The sequence below is a fragment of the Humulus lupulus genome, chromosome 9 (assembly GCF_963169125.1).
Source record: "Humulus lupulus chromosome 9, drHumLupu1.1, whole genome shotgun sequence".
NCBI lineage: Eukaryota > Viridiplantae > Streptophyta > Magnoliopsida > Rosales > Cannabaceae > Humulus > Humulus lupulus.
In genome coordinates, this window is record NC_084801.1 from 11,685,047 (window position 1) to 11,703,375 (window position 18,329).

Consider the following 18,329-nt stretch of genomic DNA (forward strand, 5'->3'; position numbering starts at 1 on the left):
GCCAAGACCGATTCTCGTTGAAGTCGTTTCTGGGAATCTTGACGTAGTCTGCTCTACCTAGTTGATGAATATCACCTTCTGGTCGGCCATACCTCTGCTGGGCAGATATGCTCTTGACTAGTCGGACTTGCACTTAAGGACATGCACTTAGCTGGTCGGACATGTGCATGACCGATCGACCAATATCATTCCTAGCAATGTCACTCCTGGGCAGTAATGTCACTCCTGGGCAGCAAAGTCACTACTGGTCGGATTTATCAACTTACCCGGTCGGTCATGACACCTCTCAAACAGTCAAAACTCTTCATTGATGCACTGCGCTACTCCTAAGTCAGGTCACCCAACCATTCTTTGCCACTTGTCATTTCTATTGTCACATCACCGATCTCCAATTTTTGGGGATAACAGTGGTGTATAAATTTATCTAGCTAATAGTAATTAGGTGAGATTAATTGATTGCACACACAAATGGGAATTGAGTTAAAATTCTACAGCATGTAAATATGTGATCTTTGAGACATTATACTTTTGAATAATTGTTTGTGTTCATGTTTTTAGTTCGTCTATATGTTTGCTAGTGACTAGCAAATTCTCAAGTTCTGGTGCAAATTCTGGCAAAATTGCTCGCACTACCAGTCTACTGCGTGTGCCCCCTACTCTATGATCAGGCTCGGTTCGCTACTCTACCTTTAGTGGGCGAATATTAGTAATAAGTATGATCAGGCAAATTCTGACAATGATATACACTTGAATATAGTCTATGGTAAAATATTTTACACAATACATATTTCAGATCTCTTATATTTTTTTTAGTACAATAAAATCCAATAGGAAAAAAAATTAATGATATAATACTCTTCAATCCTTCAATATGAATTTACTAGAAACACATTTTATTGGAGATTCTTCCCCCTTGGGTGTGTGTTTGCCGCTTAGTCTCACATTGGTTATGTGTGTGGATTGTAAGTGGTCTTTATGCTCAATCCTATTACCGATTTTTTACTCTCTATGATTGAGTTTTGAAATGTAAATTCTTGTAAACTCTTAGACTTTAAAAAAAAAAAAAAAAGTAATAGGTTGGGAATTACACGATTGAGTTTTGAGATGTGGATGCTCTTGAACTTTATACAAAAAAACACATTTTATTTATTAGTTGTTACCCTTTTCTTATTGGAGTGATAATATCTAAATTTGTTTTGTATTATTTAGGGGTGTTCATCAAACTACCCACACCGTACCACAATTTGTGGTTTGGAACCTTTCATGGTGCTGTTGCAGTTTATATTTTTGTCAAATTGCACCATTTGTGGTTTTGAATTTTATAATATGATTCAAACCGCACCGGACCAGATCATTATATATAAATTAATTTTATATATTTATATATATATATATATATATTTTTCAATTCTACAACATTTAAACTTAAATACATATATATTTATATAACATAACATACACAATATCTACAAAAAAATATTATGTTTCATAGGATATTAACACATATTCTACTTCAACATAAATATATTTCTCCCCAATCAAAATCTTTACTTCTTTATCACATTTTTTATTTGTTATTAGTTTGTCGTATTTTCATTGTTTTGCTAAAAGTGTATTAGTTTGTTATATATTTATTATTTTGTTAAACACTCTTTAGTTATAAGCTTTAATATGATTATTTATTAACTATAATGTTTAATTGTCAAATTATTATGCAATAGGTATAAACCGTCCACACTATCTGCACTGCAATTTTGTAATGCAGTTTATGCGGTTTGAGATCTATGCAGTGCGGTTTGAAAAATTGCTTAAACTGCATATGCAGGGCGGTCAAATAAATTAGCAAAAAACCACACCATCCGTAGTCCGAACATCCTTATCTAATACTATAATTTTTTTTATTTCTTTGCCTAGAACATGTCCTATAGGTATAGGACCACAAAAGTAAATACAACTAATTTTCAAGAAACACTAATTATGGTTTAATAGATGCAACAATTATTCATACTTCTCTAATTTTATTTTTAGAGGAACAATGGATTATTATAACACAAACAAAAGAACAAAACTCAACTAGAGGTCTTTAATACCTCAAAAAATAATATCCTTTTATTTTTATTTTTATTTTAAAATAATTTATTATCAGTTTTTTAAAAATAAATATTACACTATTTAAATAATTAAAATAAAGAGAACTAATAATAACATGACAAATATGCACCTGTATCAGACGTTAAATCTAAGTAGCAACAAATGCAAAAATTTCTTGAAAAAAAATGTATTATTGCTGCCAAAAATATAAAAATTAAAAAAAAATGTTTATTTCTTTCTAACTTAAAAATAAATGATATTTATTAAGACAAATTATTATGGGTCCGTTTGGTAAAATTTTTGTTTTTTTAATTTTTTAAACACGAAAATGGAAATATTATTTTATTTTTGTTTTTTATTTTTAAAAAATAAAAATATGTTTGGTAACTATTTTTGTTTTTTGTTTTTAAAAACAAAACAAAAAATAAACGTGTTTGATAACTTTTATTTTTATTTTTTGTTTAACAATATGAGAGGTTGATTTAAAGAAAAAATGAAAAAAATGAAAGGAAAAAATAAAAAACGGTTTAAAAAAAATTTGAAAGCGAAATTTTTTTACTTTTAAAATTTAATAAATTTTAATTAAAATTTAAAAAAATAATAAATAAAAATAGAGTTATCAAACACACTTTATGTTTAATTTTTAAATTTCTACTTAATTAAATAAAAAATTATTTTTTTAAGTATTACCAAACAGCCCCTATAATTTGTCAATCTCAAATTGTTTCTGTCACTTATAACCTGGAACAATTATTCCTTCTTATCTAAATTATTGGCATAGACAATTCACAAAGAACATATTCACATTTTGAATGAATTAAAATGAAAAACACATTTTACATATATAGGACGTCTCTACCTACCACTTTTAATACCATGCCATATATGCCGTGAAATGCTTGTCTTCCCCAATGATCTCGGCTCCTCTCCATGAATATAATGAAGTAGGTGACCCAAAGTTTAAAATAAAAAAGATTGGATCGAAAAATGAATACAACCAAATATATATACATACAAGAATCCAAACACCTTTGATTCATTCAAAATATATATACTTTGAATAAGAATAATATCAGTAGTATTGAAAATCTAAACATATATCTTTCTTACTTAGTAAAATATTTGAAGCTAAACATATATAGTGTTTGGTCGCAATCTAGCTAATAAATGATAATCATATATAGATAATATATAATTTCTCTTTTCTAATAATAATTTGTCCTCTTCTATTTTCAAAAAATGGGGTATTTCCTAATATTGTTATTACAACCCTAAATTCAAAATAATACCACTCACGGATACCTCCATTGGATAGGTGCGTAAGTGTGTGTGAGAAGGGTGTTCAAATCTCCATTGTATCAACAACAACAAAGTCCAAAATGATTCGAAAAGGAAAACTCATAATTCTATTTTTTTTTTTACAATAATACAGATTTAAAATCGGATCAATAACGTTATCAATGATGTTTTGTTTCATAAAATTAGTTAATTAGGAAATTAATTTTCTTGAAGTCCCTTTACAATGCTATATCGATCTTCTCCAACCGTTTAATTTTCGGTTTCTTCTTTATTATATTGTGGGCAACTTAGGGTGTGATTGGTAGAGTATCCAAATCTAATTTTATCATTTCAAAAACTTGAAAATAGTGGGACCTACAAAAATAAATGGTTGGTAGAATGTTTTTTAAAATAAAATTCAAATCATTATTCTAATTTTGTGTTATAAAATCAAAAACAAAAAAATTACCTTTTCTCAGATTCCAAATTATTGTATCCTAAAATCCTACAAATCTATTACTTTTTTATATTTTTATATTCCATACCAATCACATATCCAGTTTTTTAAAACTCAAAAACAGTTTTTAAATACTGAACCAATCACATTTTCAAAAACATATTTTCAAACTATAAATTCAGATTTTATTTTAGAAACACACTTTTTTAAAATGCAATTTTTCAATCTATAACCAATCCCTTAGGTACTCCATTGAACATGTTCTATCCCAAATCACCCATATATAATATATAATATAAAATACTAACACTAACTAAAAGGCTACAACATTTGACACTACCATGGATAGAATAATATGATTTTTCTTAACCATATATACCTACCTTGCATTTCAAAGGGTATAAAGGTAATTTTCTAAGATATACACACTACGCTGAGCTAGCTAGCGTCTATAAATAGAAGTGCGTCTAGGATCTTCCTACATTCAATATTGCATATCCAACTATTGTTTAGCAATAAATAATAATAACAAGAGTGATCGTAATATGGCAGGCACGTCAGCTGATACAATTACCATTCTTAGTATTGATGGAGGAGGAGTTAGAGGGATCATCCCTGGGGTCATTCTTGATTTCCTTGAATCCAAACTCAAGGTATATATATATATATATGTATATATTGTTTGTATGTGATTGGCATGTGTGTGTAGATGTACAAGATAATAAGTTTTGTGTGGATCGATGTGTGAGTTAGGAATACGGTGGCGAGAATACAAGGCTGGCAGACTACTTTGATGTGATCTCAGGGACAAGCACCGGTGGTCTCATTGCAGCAATGATATCAACACCCAACGACCAAAAACGGCCTTTGTATGACGCCAATCAGATTGTCCCTTTCTACAAACGGGAATGCCCAAAAATCTTCCCACAAGACGAAGACGAAGCTAGATCGCTAAGGCAAGCAAAGAGTGATGAAAGTGGTAGAACTATACCAGGTGGGCCAAGCTATGGTACGTACCTTCAAGAACTGACAAAAGGAATTCTCAAGGACAAACGACTGGGCAGTACATTGACGAATGTCGTCATTCCTGCCTACGACATCAACAAATTCAAGCCTGTTGTCTTCTCCACTTATGCTGTCAGTACATCTCTCTCTCTCTCTCTGTTTTCTTTATTGTATGTAATGTATATATTATGATAGAATTGATATAAATTTGGAATATGGTGCAGGCCAAAAGTAGTACAAACTTGAATGCTAAACTTGCAGATGTTTGCATTAGCACTTCAGCAGCGCCAGTTTACTTACCAGCTTATAAGTTCTCCAACGGATCTCTAAACTTCAACATGATTGATGGAGGCGTTGCCGCAAATAATCCAGTACGTACCTACGAACGTAGTAAAAACTACTGATGATCGATCACTTAATAATATATATGCATTGGCTAATTTGTACATAAAATTGCAGACTCTTCTTGCTATTCAAGGAGCTTTAGAGACAAAGGGAAAGATCGATACTCCACTTGTTATAATCTCCTTAGGAACAGGCACTGACAACAGTGTTGGGAAATACAACGTTGACATGGTTAATAACTGGTGGGCTCTTAACTGGATAAATAACCCCAGCTGGAATGTTTTGGGTAGTCCAGATCGTCCTATCTTAGACATCTTTGCTGATGCAAGCTCAGATATGGTTGAGCACTACTGCTCAATATTTACTACTCAATCCAATTACCTCCGTGTTCAGGTACGCAATTATTCATTAATAATAGTAAATGTTTTTGACAAATTAATATTAATACCCCTGTTAATTGCCAATATATATATATATGTATAGGATTCTTTGCCGAAAGATCTTGTTTCCTTGGATAAAGCTACCCCTGAAAACCTAAATAAACTGGAGCAGTTTGCCAAGAACTTGCTCAAAAAGCCTGTTACAAAACTGAGTCAATATTCCTTCGACCGTGAAATCGCCTCAGGAAATTTGACCTACGAACAGGCACTCGACAGGTGCGTGATACACTTTTCTCACTCTTTTCTTAAACCAAAATGAAATTTATATATATATATATACTTTTTATATATCCAATAATAATCGTAATAATAATATGGTTGGGAGTACGTACATGCAGGCTTGCACGTTACCTTGTTGAGCTAAAGAAAAGGCGAGGTGGCGAGGTGCCCAAAAGCGTGTAACAAATGGTGGTTCTTCGTAATATATATATAATAAAAAGCTTGACAAGGTCTGCTGTTTGTCGAGTGATCATATAAATAAATACTTCCCCTGCTGATCTAAATGGAAGTACACCATCCCAATAAGATCACCGCATCACATATGTGTGGTTAAGTTCATGGTGTTTCTAGCTAGTGAAAGTCAAGTTCTATGTATCGTGTGTAACAAAGTACGATCATATGTATATGTATGTATATATATATATATGTATGAGTGTGCATTGTCTTATTTATAAAATATTAAGTGTGATTTTAAATAATGTTGATGTGTCTTCTGTGAAGTTATATGACGGATAGTTAATTATTAATATTGTTGAAAATTACTGGACACAAAACTCAGATAGTTAAACAAGAATCAAATCTAATACCAATAATTAGATAAAAAAACCACAAAAAAAATCACTCAAAACAGCACAATATATATATAAAAATATACTTGTTCGGCCAGTTTACCTGCTCCTTGAGAATCTTCTACTATTATTTGTACAATTACAAGCTATGAAGATCAGTCCAACTCTTTATTGAGTCTCTCAACGAAACAGCTGGCCCGATCAAACACACTCATCTTGGTGCAATACAATCAAGCTCATCAAACAATATATTTGACTTCTAAAGTATACCAAATAAAAGGATGAATTAGAACAACTGTTGTGATATAATTGCACAAGTGTACACAATCCCAAACAAATAATAAAGTGGTAAGTATTTGAGATTGTCTCCTTAAGGATCGCAGCTAAATGCACAAATCAATTACCAAATAATTACAAAGGTAATCAAAATTAATTTGTTTTGATAGATCAATTACAAATGTTTAAAAATATACTGAAATGTCAATCTAAAAGTGAGATGAAATTAATTTTTCAAATGGATTTGAACTATATTAAATATCTATGTCAAGTGACCTGTAAGTTTTGCTACGTTTTGCTACTGCAAATTCTCAGCAAAATTCCAAAGCTAACAAGAATTCAAATCAATTTCATCACTACACCAAATGTCATATTTCATAATACATGATTATAAGAGTATTTAAAAAGTATTACAATAAGTTAAAGTGTTCAGCCAAAAAAAAATAATAAACAGATAAATGTATCAAGGGCGAGGCCAAAAATTTAGTAAGCGAGTAAGTGAAAAATTGAAATGGGAGTGGTGAAACAAATATCCCAAATTTCTCTCTCTCTCCTTTTTCTTTTGTTTCCCCAAATCATTCTCTATCCCATTGCTTCATCTTTGTCCAACAACAATTCTCCCACCTCTCTCTTACATTCACTTTTTTGGTCATAATCGAAATAGATGAGGTGAGGGTTTTAGAAATCTGTTTTTAATTTTTTGGAAAAGTCTTGGTCTTCTCTTCACTACAAGAAAAAATATTATGGATAACTCTGAAAAAGTGCTATCAAAAACAGTTTATAACACTTTACCCAATGTTAACATAGCCCATATTATTAAAAGTCTTGAATATTTTATAATAATTTTCAAGTGTTATCAATAGTGTTATAATTAACTATTCTATAACAGTTTTTCTTTGTTACAAAATACATACAATAACTATGTATCAAGCTTATAAATATTTTGTTAAGAGATGATATTTTTTAAGTGTTATAAAAAATGTTATTATAAATTCTTTTATAACATTTTGTGCTTGTTATATTTATTCAATAGTTAAACATTATGCTTATTTCATGTCATTATTTAAGGGTTATAAAAATGTTATTATAGATTTTTTATAACATTTTGTGCTTGTTATGATTATATTAATGATAACTTTTTGTTATATTTGTTATTTTTTTATTTATATTATATTTTAATAAAATTTATTTTTTTTCCTTGATAACAATATAATGATAAAAAAAAAAGCATTAAATCTTAAAAAATGTCAATATCATCATATTAGGTAACTCGGTCCAAATACATATTTCACTTAAGTGAACCATCTTTCAAAAAGTAAAGTTTAGAGAATCAAAGTCATCATAATAAACTTCTAGATAAAAGGTTTAACTAAAATTTGAAAAAACTTTCATGTTTCACTTTAAAAGTGAACAACGAAATATAAAGATATTTTGATGCTTTGTTATTTGCACTAGATTTGAAAGCCTATTGGCGAGCTCAAAAAGTGTGCCATGACCTTCCATTTGTTTCCATCTATCTGTGATCCTAGTCAGAAATGAAACAACAACAACAATATTAAAGCACGATTAATGTTAAAAGACATAAATATTATATTCATGCATGGTTTATACTACTAAAGCAAGCCAACAAGATATTTTCCATTATAAAGAGTACAAGGAAAAGAAAATACACCTCAAGAGCCTAACTATATGAAGTATGTCATCACAGCCAACTGCATTAGAACGCAAAATAAACATAATTAAATTACTTAGACATATATAAAAAAACAAATAGTAGAGTAGTAATGTAGAGTTTGCAAAATATACTTACTTGGTCAGTTCATTCTCACTTTTTCAGTTGGCCAAGCAATTATACTACCAATAGCATCTTCCATATGGCAAATGTTAGATGTAGGCCTCCAAAGAAATGCATTGGGTTTCCTTGCAAAATCTATTCCCACTTTCATGGCATTTGAACCAAGAGGAACATGATGAACCTCATCTTGTGGGTCACTTGAACTGAAGTGTCCATCTGCAATAATATCTCCAGATCCAGTCCAATCCAATATTTTCCATTTTTGACCATAAATGTTATCCCTTACACTCTTTAAGAATAGTGGAAATAGTTAGAATTCATTTATAAAAAGTGGAGAAAGTTTAAGACTTAATGATTAGGAAGTTACCACAGGAGATGATGGAACATGGGCATTTGATTGCTCCCCACTTTGAACAGGTTCATTCTACAGTGATATTATACATCAGCCATTAGTTGAATGGAAAACTAGATTAACATAAAAAACACTAATTATAACTGAATTCATGAAAAAAAAAATAACTTACCTAATTTTTTAGTAAAGATTGAATTAGTTGCTCCATGTGTGACATTTTATCCTTCAAGTCATTACATTGATCTTTTATTTGAATCATGTGATCATCTCGTTCAGAAACAATTGCCAACTTTGACCGAGTAACTCCTCTTCCAAAAGCCCTCAAATATGTATTCTTTTCAGGACCAAGCACCTTTGTTAGAATGTCATCATTAACACTTGTAGTTGAAGAAATAGTTAGATTTTTTTTATATTCTTCCACTAAATCCTGAAAATATATATGTAAAATCAACAATGGTAATAGTTAGATGAAAAGTATGTAATAAAAACAAATAAAATCATAATTAAATAAAGTTAGTTCATACAAAAGCTTCAGCCACTTCTGAATTTATAGGTTGACCATTTTTCTTCATATGTGCCTTAGTCCAAACATCAACTCTAGAAGGTGCTTCTTTGCTTCCGCTATTATTAACCTAGCAAAGGATGTAAAAAATATTAATTAAAATTTGAGATAAAATCAATTTCTTATAAATCACATTCAAATAGATCTAATTTTACCAATTCTTCAGTCAAGCGTGCATATCCTTTACGGCTACACGTGTGAGGCAATTTCTTTGTCCGTATCTTTCTGAATTTCTCACTTTTGGCCTATTAGAATCAAGGATTAATGATAATAGTATTAATCATAAATGAACTTGAATTTGTAATAAGTTTAGAACAAAACTTGAAATTAAGGTACCTTAAACTCAGCACTATTTTTTTCTCTAACATAACTTTTCCACTCAATTTCTGAGTTGATGTTATCAGGTTTCAGGTTCATTCTTGCTTCTTCATTGGGTGCCTTCCTAAGTTTAGAAACCAATCTTGATTTCGAAGCTCTCCAAAGATCTGCCATTGTTCTAAAGACATAGTACTTTTGCCATTCTTTGTCAACCTTATATCTTGCCTAGTAAAAAATTAAACATGCAAATATATTTCCTGATGCTGAACACTCAAGTGCCCAAATAGCCTAAATTTCCTACCTAGTACTTATCCTTATTCACTCTAAATGCTTGGCTGGTTATTAATCTATGTAAAATGGCAGCTATTGGAAGCAACTGCTAGTTATATTAGTAAGAATACTTACTAGTTATATTAGTTATACTAAAATGAGAACACAGCCACCATAAGTCCCATATGGGAAATGAACATAACAACTAACAAGTACAAGTACTACAAGATTAGTTCAATTGTCAATAAAACAACATGATATTCAAACTACTACACTATGGATGAATATTTAAGATATTCAAACTCCTCTAACATTTGCATAGTATTAAAATAAAAGTTAGAGGCAACCTCTTACAAACTATTAAAAGTTTATATACATTTTGTTTTTCCAATTGAAAGTTGATATAAAGGTATGAATATTAGTGAGTCAATAAATATAAATTTAAATAATTAATTATCACATATCTTTCGATCAATGATAGTGAGAGCATACTAGCTAACAAGTGTACCAAGCAATAATTAGAATGAAAGTGACATTTTCTTTTTCTTTTGTCTAAATTCAATATGAGAGATATTGTTCAGTCAAGACATTATATTTGTTGACTGACTCTATTATATATAAATATGTATAAATATATATATTTATATGTCTATATAGATAAATTGAAAGAGACATCTAATGGGAATGTTGGTCAGCCTACTGATATTGGTCGGTTAAGCTGGACCATCAACAACTTTTCCAAGCTTGATAGCACGGAGCTCTATTCAGATATTTTCTATGCAGGAGGATGTAAATGGTACCCAAAACTCTTCTTATCTGTGAATGCCTTTAGTTTTTATGCACGTCTTTTGGTAATTATTATTGAATCATATTTAAATAATGTGCAGGAGGTTATCAATTTTCCCAAAAGGGAACAATGTAGATTATTTGTCGATGTATCTAGAGTTTGCTGATTCAGAAACCTTGTCTCCTGGGTGGACTAAAAATGTCCCTTGTTTTACCATGTCTGTTATCAACCAAAATCCTAAATTAATAGTTAAAAAAGGTTGGTTTTGTTACTTATTCCTAAGTTGATATCTAAATTATTAGAAGTCTCATTTTAGTCAAGGTTCCTAAACTTGTTATTTAAATGATCATGTTGTCGTTTTTTACAATATTATTTTATTTTTGTGTGAAACAATGCTAGAACTATTGTGCTATTATATTGAACGGGGTAAGTGTTTGAGGTATATATATCTATGGACCAAAACCATTAATTTTATAGCTACAAACGAAAATCGGAATGAGAAGGATATGAGTTTACCAACCTGGTTCAAATGTGCTGCAACACAAGGAAGAACCAGCAAACCAGACTCACCAAATGCACCTCCAAGCTTCTCTACAACAGCCACCATTACAGGCAAAGTTTTCTACAAAACGAATCTCGCCGATCATTACTCTTGCTAATTTTCTAAAACCAAACAGATGTCTACATATAATTTATACATGTATATTTTTTTTTATGTGGAATAAAGGATTTTAAAAAAGGAACCTTAAACATTTAAGATAGCTAATTGGGATAAATGTATCACCTGGCTTGCAACAAGTACAAAAGCACTGGAATTTTCCTCGGCAGAAATTGATTGATCACCACCAGAGAGAGCTGAGAGGCTCTTTATAACCAAAATATTAAATGCTAAGAAGATGAAATGCAGAACCCTGCAATACATGAAAATAAGTTACTTGACTGTAGATGGCCACTTATTTGAGACTATAACATTACTACTAAGCAACTCGGTGATTAAAATATCCAAATGGATTATGAAACATCCACTGATCTAGAACTATTAAAACCTCCGCTGAAGACAATGTCTATATATACTCTAATGTGTGAGCCTTGTGTACATATAGTAACCTGAGATTGTTGACAATGAATAACATATAATAAAATTAGAGTTTGAACATAATAAGGGTCGAAAATTATGATGTTTCCATCAATGGAGAATTCGAGAGAGGGGCTGGGCCCAAGAGGTTTACTTACCGCGAACTAAGCCAGGCAACAAACAACTTTTCCCAAGATGGGAAGCTTGGAGAGGGAGGCTTTGGAGGTGTCTACAAGGGCGTCTTAAGCGAATCAAACACTGAAATCGCGGTCAAGAAGGTGTCTGAAGGATCAACACAGGGGAAGAAAGAGTACATTTCTGAGGTGAAAATTATAAGTCGTTTAAGACATAGGAATTTAGTTCAACTTATTGGTTGGTGCCACTAAGAATAAGATTAATATCCAACGGAGAATCTAAAAACTATATCATTCAATCAATAGAAGACATAAACAGAACCAAATCAAAAGTTGGAAAATATTCAGGACTCACTTCTATAGGAGAGACTTCGTGAGAGAGTTGATTGGAGGAGAAAGAACGTCGGGCTAGGTTGCTTGTGCCAAAGCTTCTCATCAAGAATTTATGAGAGTCATTGAGAAAGAATGATGAGCGATTTAATCAGATCACAGGAGGATTAAGAGAAATTGAAGAAAGAGATCGAGTGTTTGGGAGAAACTGAAAGAGTGATTGAAGAGAGAGAAAGAAATGATGTAAAATGAGCCCAATATGTGCAGTATATGTTTTATTCGGGCCCTAATACTCAACATTCCATTGAAAGCCCAATGTACCAATTAGTTTAGTGATATAAAAACAGCCCAGTAACATTCCGTATGAGATCTTTATCAATAACACTTCTTAAAAAATGTCATTTTTCAATGTAATATAAAGTATAAAATGTTGTAGTGCTTGTAAGTTTCATTATCTCTCTCTAATAAAGAGTATAGGGCAAGGTAAGTTTTCTTTCGTGTTTTGTTTAATTAATAAAGCTCTATGAGTTTATTCTAAGTTTAAAATGTATGAATACAGCTTATTAGATCTTAAAAAAGTTTATTTGCATTTTTTATTAGGTTTGTCGTGAGTTCCTCTTTACTTTTTTAACATTGTATTTTTTTTGCATTTTTTGTATGATTTTTGGTTGATAGCACAAAAAAATCTGGGGAAGAATTCTTTGTGCCATTTTGATTTCTTTCTCTTTCTATTATATGGATATATATATATACTCTTGTTTTATAGGGTTCTTTTTATGTGGCCCATAATTTTTTTTTTTTTTGCTTTGTTGGAATGTAATCCAAAGTTGGCGAGTTATTGTAACAAAAAGTTAAAGTAAATGAAATATAACAAAAAAAGTTTTTGTTGATAACTAAATTACTCTGGGTATTAATATTTATGCTGGCTAAAATGATAAAGGGTAAATCATTTAGTGCATGCCCAAATATTTTCAAGTTGATATATTTTTGCTTGTTTTTTTATTTTGAAAGGTTGGGTTTTGTTTCACTTGTTTTTCTTCTCTTGGTTTTTTTTTTCTTCTTTAGATTTCTCTATTTATTTTGAGTATGGAGCTGCTATGTTTCTTGTTATTGTAATATTCTCTTATGTCGTTCAGTAAACTTGGTGAGGACAAAAGCTGATTTTGGTTGCTATAAGAATAACTTTGTTGATGACTATCACTTTGCCTATTTTACAGCTGGGTTTGCATCTATGATACGAAACTTGAAAACAAAAATAGGCTATCGTTTTTCTCTTATCACTTTACTCATTTTTATATAAATAAACTTTAATTACTTTTACTTTTATTAGTGCCTAAGTGTGGTCCACATTGAAGCAAGTTTTGCTAATACCATATGGTGGATAGAAACATCCTCATTCTTATTAGGTTGGTGATCTAACAGAAGTACTGTAATAACATAAATTTTTATTTATTTATTTATTGTGATTTATGTAAACATTATTGTATGAATTTTTTTTTATTAAGAGTATAAATAATAATTGAAATAATATTTGGTGAATATTATTTTAATTAAAGAAGTGTGAGTTGAGCGCTTTAGACCATAGTGTGAGAACTTGGATGTGAAATAAATCTAAGATGAACATTTTGTTTAAAGAGTTTAAGTATATGATATTATGTGTTTGGAATCCACATAAAATCTTTGAATCATTTTAGACTATGATTTTGTGACTTTTTCACTAAGAGTCTATGAATACTTCAAGAGAAATTTTATGGGATTAAAATTATGATATTATGTTGAAAGGACTCATATAAAATCATAGACATAATTTTATACTAAAGTTGCATTATTTAGTGCTTAGACCATAGTTTATTTTAATTATTTTAAGCCATGGTTTAATGCATTATTTTAGATAAAATGCATGTAAGATTTCAGCACATATATATTATTGCGCTTTTGACGTGTGTGACTCGGCTAAGCACTCTAAATGGGAGGGAAACTTTGAATGATCATGGGTAGTAATTAGAGGTTGGTTGAGAGGGGGTGCAATGTTTCTCTCATTTTGCTTCAGCCATCTTTGAAATTGAAAGGGAAACCGAGAGAGAAAAGATGAACAACACTTGGTGTTCTTGAGAGTGTGGTACGTTCAGGTCCAAGGAGATAAGAGCAAGGTGAGTTATTTTCTTTGAGTTTCCATTGAATTTACAGACCCTCAACATGTTCATAGAACCTCTTAATCCCTTGTAGAAGAAATCAAGAGAAAGGAGGGAGTGTTTTGAGAGTTCGGTGCAAGAATAGCCTATACAAAAATAACGTAAGTCCGAACCTACTTTGCGTTGATTTTTCTCTTAGATTCTGAGTACCAAATTCATGTTGAATGGTTTTGTTGTGTTCATAGTATTTTGGAATAATTTGACGAGAAGAAAGAAAACGCCAAGCACCGACTACAGTAAGAGATATATATTCAAAGATTTCCTTCGTAGTTTTACGTTTACGATTGTTCGTTTTCGCTTCCTAGATATGAATTTTTGGGTTGTTGTGCATGGTTCTAGTCAACGTATTGGCGCTAGAGACACTCATTAAAATGCTAGGGATAGTTCTATAGGATGAATCTTGAACTTTGATATGTTTTGAGGATTGTTAGTGCTTGTGGGTGATGGGTATGCGCAGTCCATTAGCATTGCCGGTGATTGGTGGAGGAGACCGGTGGTGGTGATGGTGGTGGTGACGGTCAGAGGTGGCCAAGGTAATGGTCTTGGTGGTGTAGGGATGAAGTCGTGTTTGCCATGGTGAGGGACTTTGGGTCCAACCATAGTCGGGTTGCCGTGGGTGAGGGAGTCCATATTCAGGTGGTCACGTGCATGAGCATGCATGTTTTGAACTGGTTACTAATGGTTACCAATTTGTAACCAAAGGGGACAAAAAGTGGTATTTGGTCCCGAAACTTTAGGAAGTTACTGCAAGGTTTGGGATTAGGTATTCTAAGATCAAAATCTGATTATTGAGAATTAAGGATAAAAATTCTCTAGTTAATTGTTCAGGTACAATAATTTATAAGTTAGGCTTGAGAATTATTATGTAAGCTTCAAGAAAAATTCTAAATTTGGGAGTTAGTTTCAAAGTTTAGATTTGATGACTTAGAACCTATGAAATATTTTCAAGGATTTGGAGAATATTTTAGGAAGTACAATATTACCAATTTTAAGTCTCAAGGTCAAGAGGTGGGCTCGGGGCTCATGAATTGGACTCGAGCATCGGAAAACAGAATTTTAAGAAATAATTGAAGTTTTGACTTGAAATTTTCGAACATGGCCTAGGATAAAATTATTATTGGAAATAATAATATTCTAAGTTGAGTTTGGGATTCTGAGAGGGGTATTATGGTCATTTTACCCCAAGGGCTCGGGTTTGGGCCAGGGTCGGGAATTTCAGTTTGTTTTTTTTAAATTCCCTTATATATTTTAGAATCTTATTAAGCATAAACTAAGACATATTGTCCCAATATGATTATAGGGTCTAAACGCGATCGGAAATACCCACAAAGACATAATTCACGAAAGCTAAGGACAAGAGGTAAGGAAGTATACACCAAGAGTAACTTAGCTTGTTGTGATCTTAGTGAATTTGTTTGCATGTTTGTATGCTGCCAGTTAAATTCTAGTTGCTATATATGTGTGATTATATGGCTGGATGTGCATAATAGTACCCATCTGTTGGGTTTGAATGTACTTAGTTCAGTTAAGATATCATGAATGCAAATGTGCAATATTTGTGACTGTCAAGGGAAACCTTGTGAGGGTGGATCCCATGCAGCCGTGTAGTGGGGTTATTCGCCAAGTCAGTAAAGTCATCGGGTTTTAGCGGAGTATACCCCTTTGGCACGGGAGGTGAGTATTCTTTGGGCTGCGGAGGCCACCCGGGGATCATGACCCCACAGATAACTCGATGGCTTAGTACAAGGGAAACCTTGTGAGGGTGGATCCCCATGCAGCCCCGTACAGTGGGGTTAGCTGCCAAGTTAGTAAAGTTATCGTGTTTTAGCGGAGTGTACCCCTTTGGTACGGGAGGTGAGTATTCTCTGGTCCGTGGAGGCCACACGGGGATTAAGACCCCACAGATAACACGATGGCTCAGTGATATGTTTTCAGTATGTTATGCAATACTTTGCCTTATGCAAATATGTTAGACGTGTTGCTCGGTTTACAGTTTCTAGATATGCATTTTTGTTATGCAAAGTTTGTTTTGGATAGTAGAATCATGTGTTGTAGCTAGCTTCTTTACTGAGCTTTATAGCTCATCAGTTACTCTCTGTGTGTAGGTAAGGGCAAAGCTTAAGGAGCAGTGCAATGAGCTAGAGGGGATTCTGTCTGAAGTATGCATACTATGAAACAACTGACCTGCAGGGTTGTCAGGGTTTTCTTAAGTTTTCCGCTGAGTCCAGTAACAGTTTCATCAATTTCATGTTTACTAGTTTATCTAAAGAAAGCTATGTGTCTACAGACTATTTCTTAAGTTACGTTTAAACTACATTTTGTTTTTTTAAAACTATGGGATCTCATCCAAATACTATTTTATTTCAAAGTACTCCAATGTAAAATTTTCTAAAGTTTACTTTAAAGTTTATTTAGTTTTTAACGTCCGATTTTTATCAAAGTTGACCGTAAGGGTCCAGTTGACCCCGGATAGCCATAGTCGTGTTCGGTGGGTCTAGTTAAGAAAAGTCGGGTCGTTACAAGAACTATTTTGGATATGTAAAGGTTTGTTATTATTAATGAGACTAGATTTTTATTTGAGTGAATTTCCTCTGTATTTTCTCCTACAATCTATTTTGTTTGTGGGTCTGTTAGGGTGCTGGGATATAGGATCACTATTGTGTTGTTAGTAGATAGCCTATTTTCACAACTTGGTTATATATACTTCAAAGCATCTATAATCATGTCCAAAGTCATTTTCTACTTCTCTGGCATAGTGACCTCACATTAATAATATTTTTTTTTCATATCTTTAACTTTCATATAATGATTTAATATATTTATCAATCTTTTAATCTATTTCTCATTTGTAGTATGTTCTACTTTGGCAATGAAACACTTTCATATATCCTTTTATTCTCGTGCGTTTCAATGTCGTAGTTTATAGTTTTTTCTTTGGAAACTTAAGTAGTTTATCTTTATTAGATATAAAATTGATTGTTCCATACATTGAGAAGAATACTTAATGTTCTAAGGTCATGCTCAAAAATCCTGCCTTCACTACAACAAAATAGACATTTAATAGCTATATGGGGAAGAAAATGTAGACATTTAATGTCTCCCCCTAGGGGAGACGTTGTTGGAGGAGCCATCTAAAGGTACCCTACGATGACTCCCAAGGGGAGACTTTGTAGACACTCAACGTTTCCCCATGTGAGTCATCGTAGGGTGCAGACCGTACACCCTATGATGACTCCCAAGGGGAGACGTTGAATGTCTACAAAGTCTCCCCCTGGGAGTCATCGTAGGGTACCTAAAACGTCTCCCCATAAAACACTTTGTATATATTCAATGTCTCTTATCCCGAATCATCATTGGTTTTGTATTTTAAAAAAATAAAAATTAATTAAATATTTATTTTCAGTATATTAATTAATATAATTAAATATATATTTTTTGAAATGAAATTAAAACTATTAATTAAAAAATATAAATTATATACAAATTTAAATTGTGAATTTTCATTAATAAAACTGAAATGTGTATATAATATGTTTTAGCTAGCTAAATATACAAAAATGTAATATTTGTTGTTACACATACAAAATCAGCAAATATTACACTAGCTAGCTAAACATATAGTAAGATAGAAAAGGTAAACAACAAAAACCTATTTTTTGGGACGATGACATTGAACTATCGGTCGCCCACTATTGTCGCATTTCATTAATCTGTGCTAATGTATATGGTATAGTGTTTAGCTACAAAAAATACAAAGTAAAATATATTATTTAATTATTATTATTTGATTATATATACTTAATAATAATAAATAAACCGTAAACTTTTTATAAA

General features: G+C 31.7%; 2 protein-coding genes across 2 annotated transcripts; one reads left to right on the forward strand and one right to left on the reverse strand.

The window, feature by feature from the left end:
* Window positions 1-4,312: 4,312 nt before the first annotated feature.
* On the forward strand, window positions 4,313-6,314 carry LOC133801134 (patatin-like protein 3). Its single transcript, XM_062239285.1, has 6 exons — window positions 4,313-4,479; window positions 4,580-4,963; window positions 5,056-5,202; window positions 5,291-5,569; window positions 5,660-5,832; window positions 5,955-6,314. Exons 1-6 carry the CDS (start codon window positions 4,372-4,374, stop codon window positions 6,016-6,018), a joined length of 1,155 nt encoding a protein of 384 aa, XP_062095269.1. The 5' UTR covers window positions 4,313-4,371; the 3' UTR covers window positions 6,019-6,314.
* Window positions 6,315-7,893: 1,579 nt separating this feature from the next.
* Window positions 7,894-9,932, reverse strand: LOC133801015 (uncharacterized). The gene is made up of 7 exons (XM_062239142.1): window positions 9,726-9,932; window positions 9,545-9,634; window positions 9,352-9,459; window positions 9,000-9,254; window positions 8,843-8,899; window positions 8,491-8,764; window positions 7,894-8,205 (listed from the first exon to the last, which is right to left on the reverse strand). Exons 1-4 carry the CDS (start codon window positions 9,879-9,881, stop codon window positions 9,000-9,002), a joined length of 609 nt encoding a protein of 202 aa, XP_062095126.1. The 5' UTR covers window positions 9,882-9,932; the 3' UTR covers window positions 7,894-8,205; window positions 8,491-8,764; window positions 8,843-8,899.
* Window positions 9,933-18,329: the final 8,397 nt, after the last annotated feature.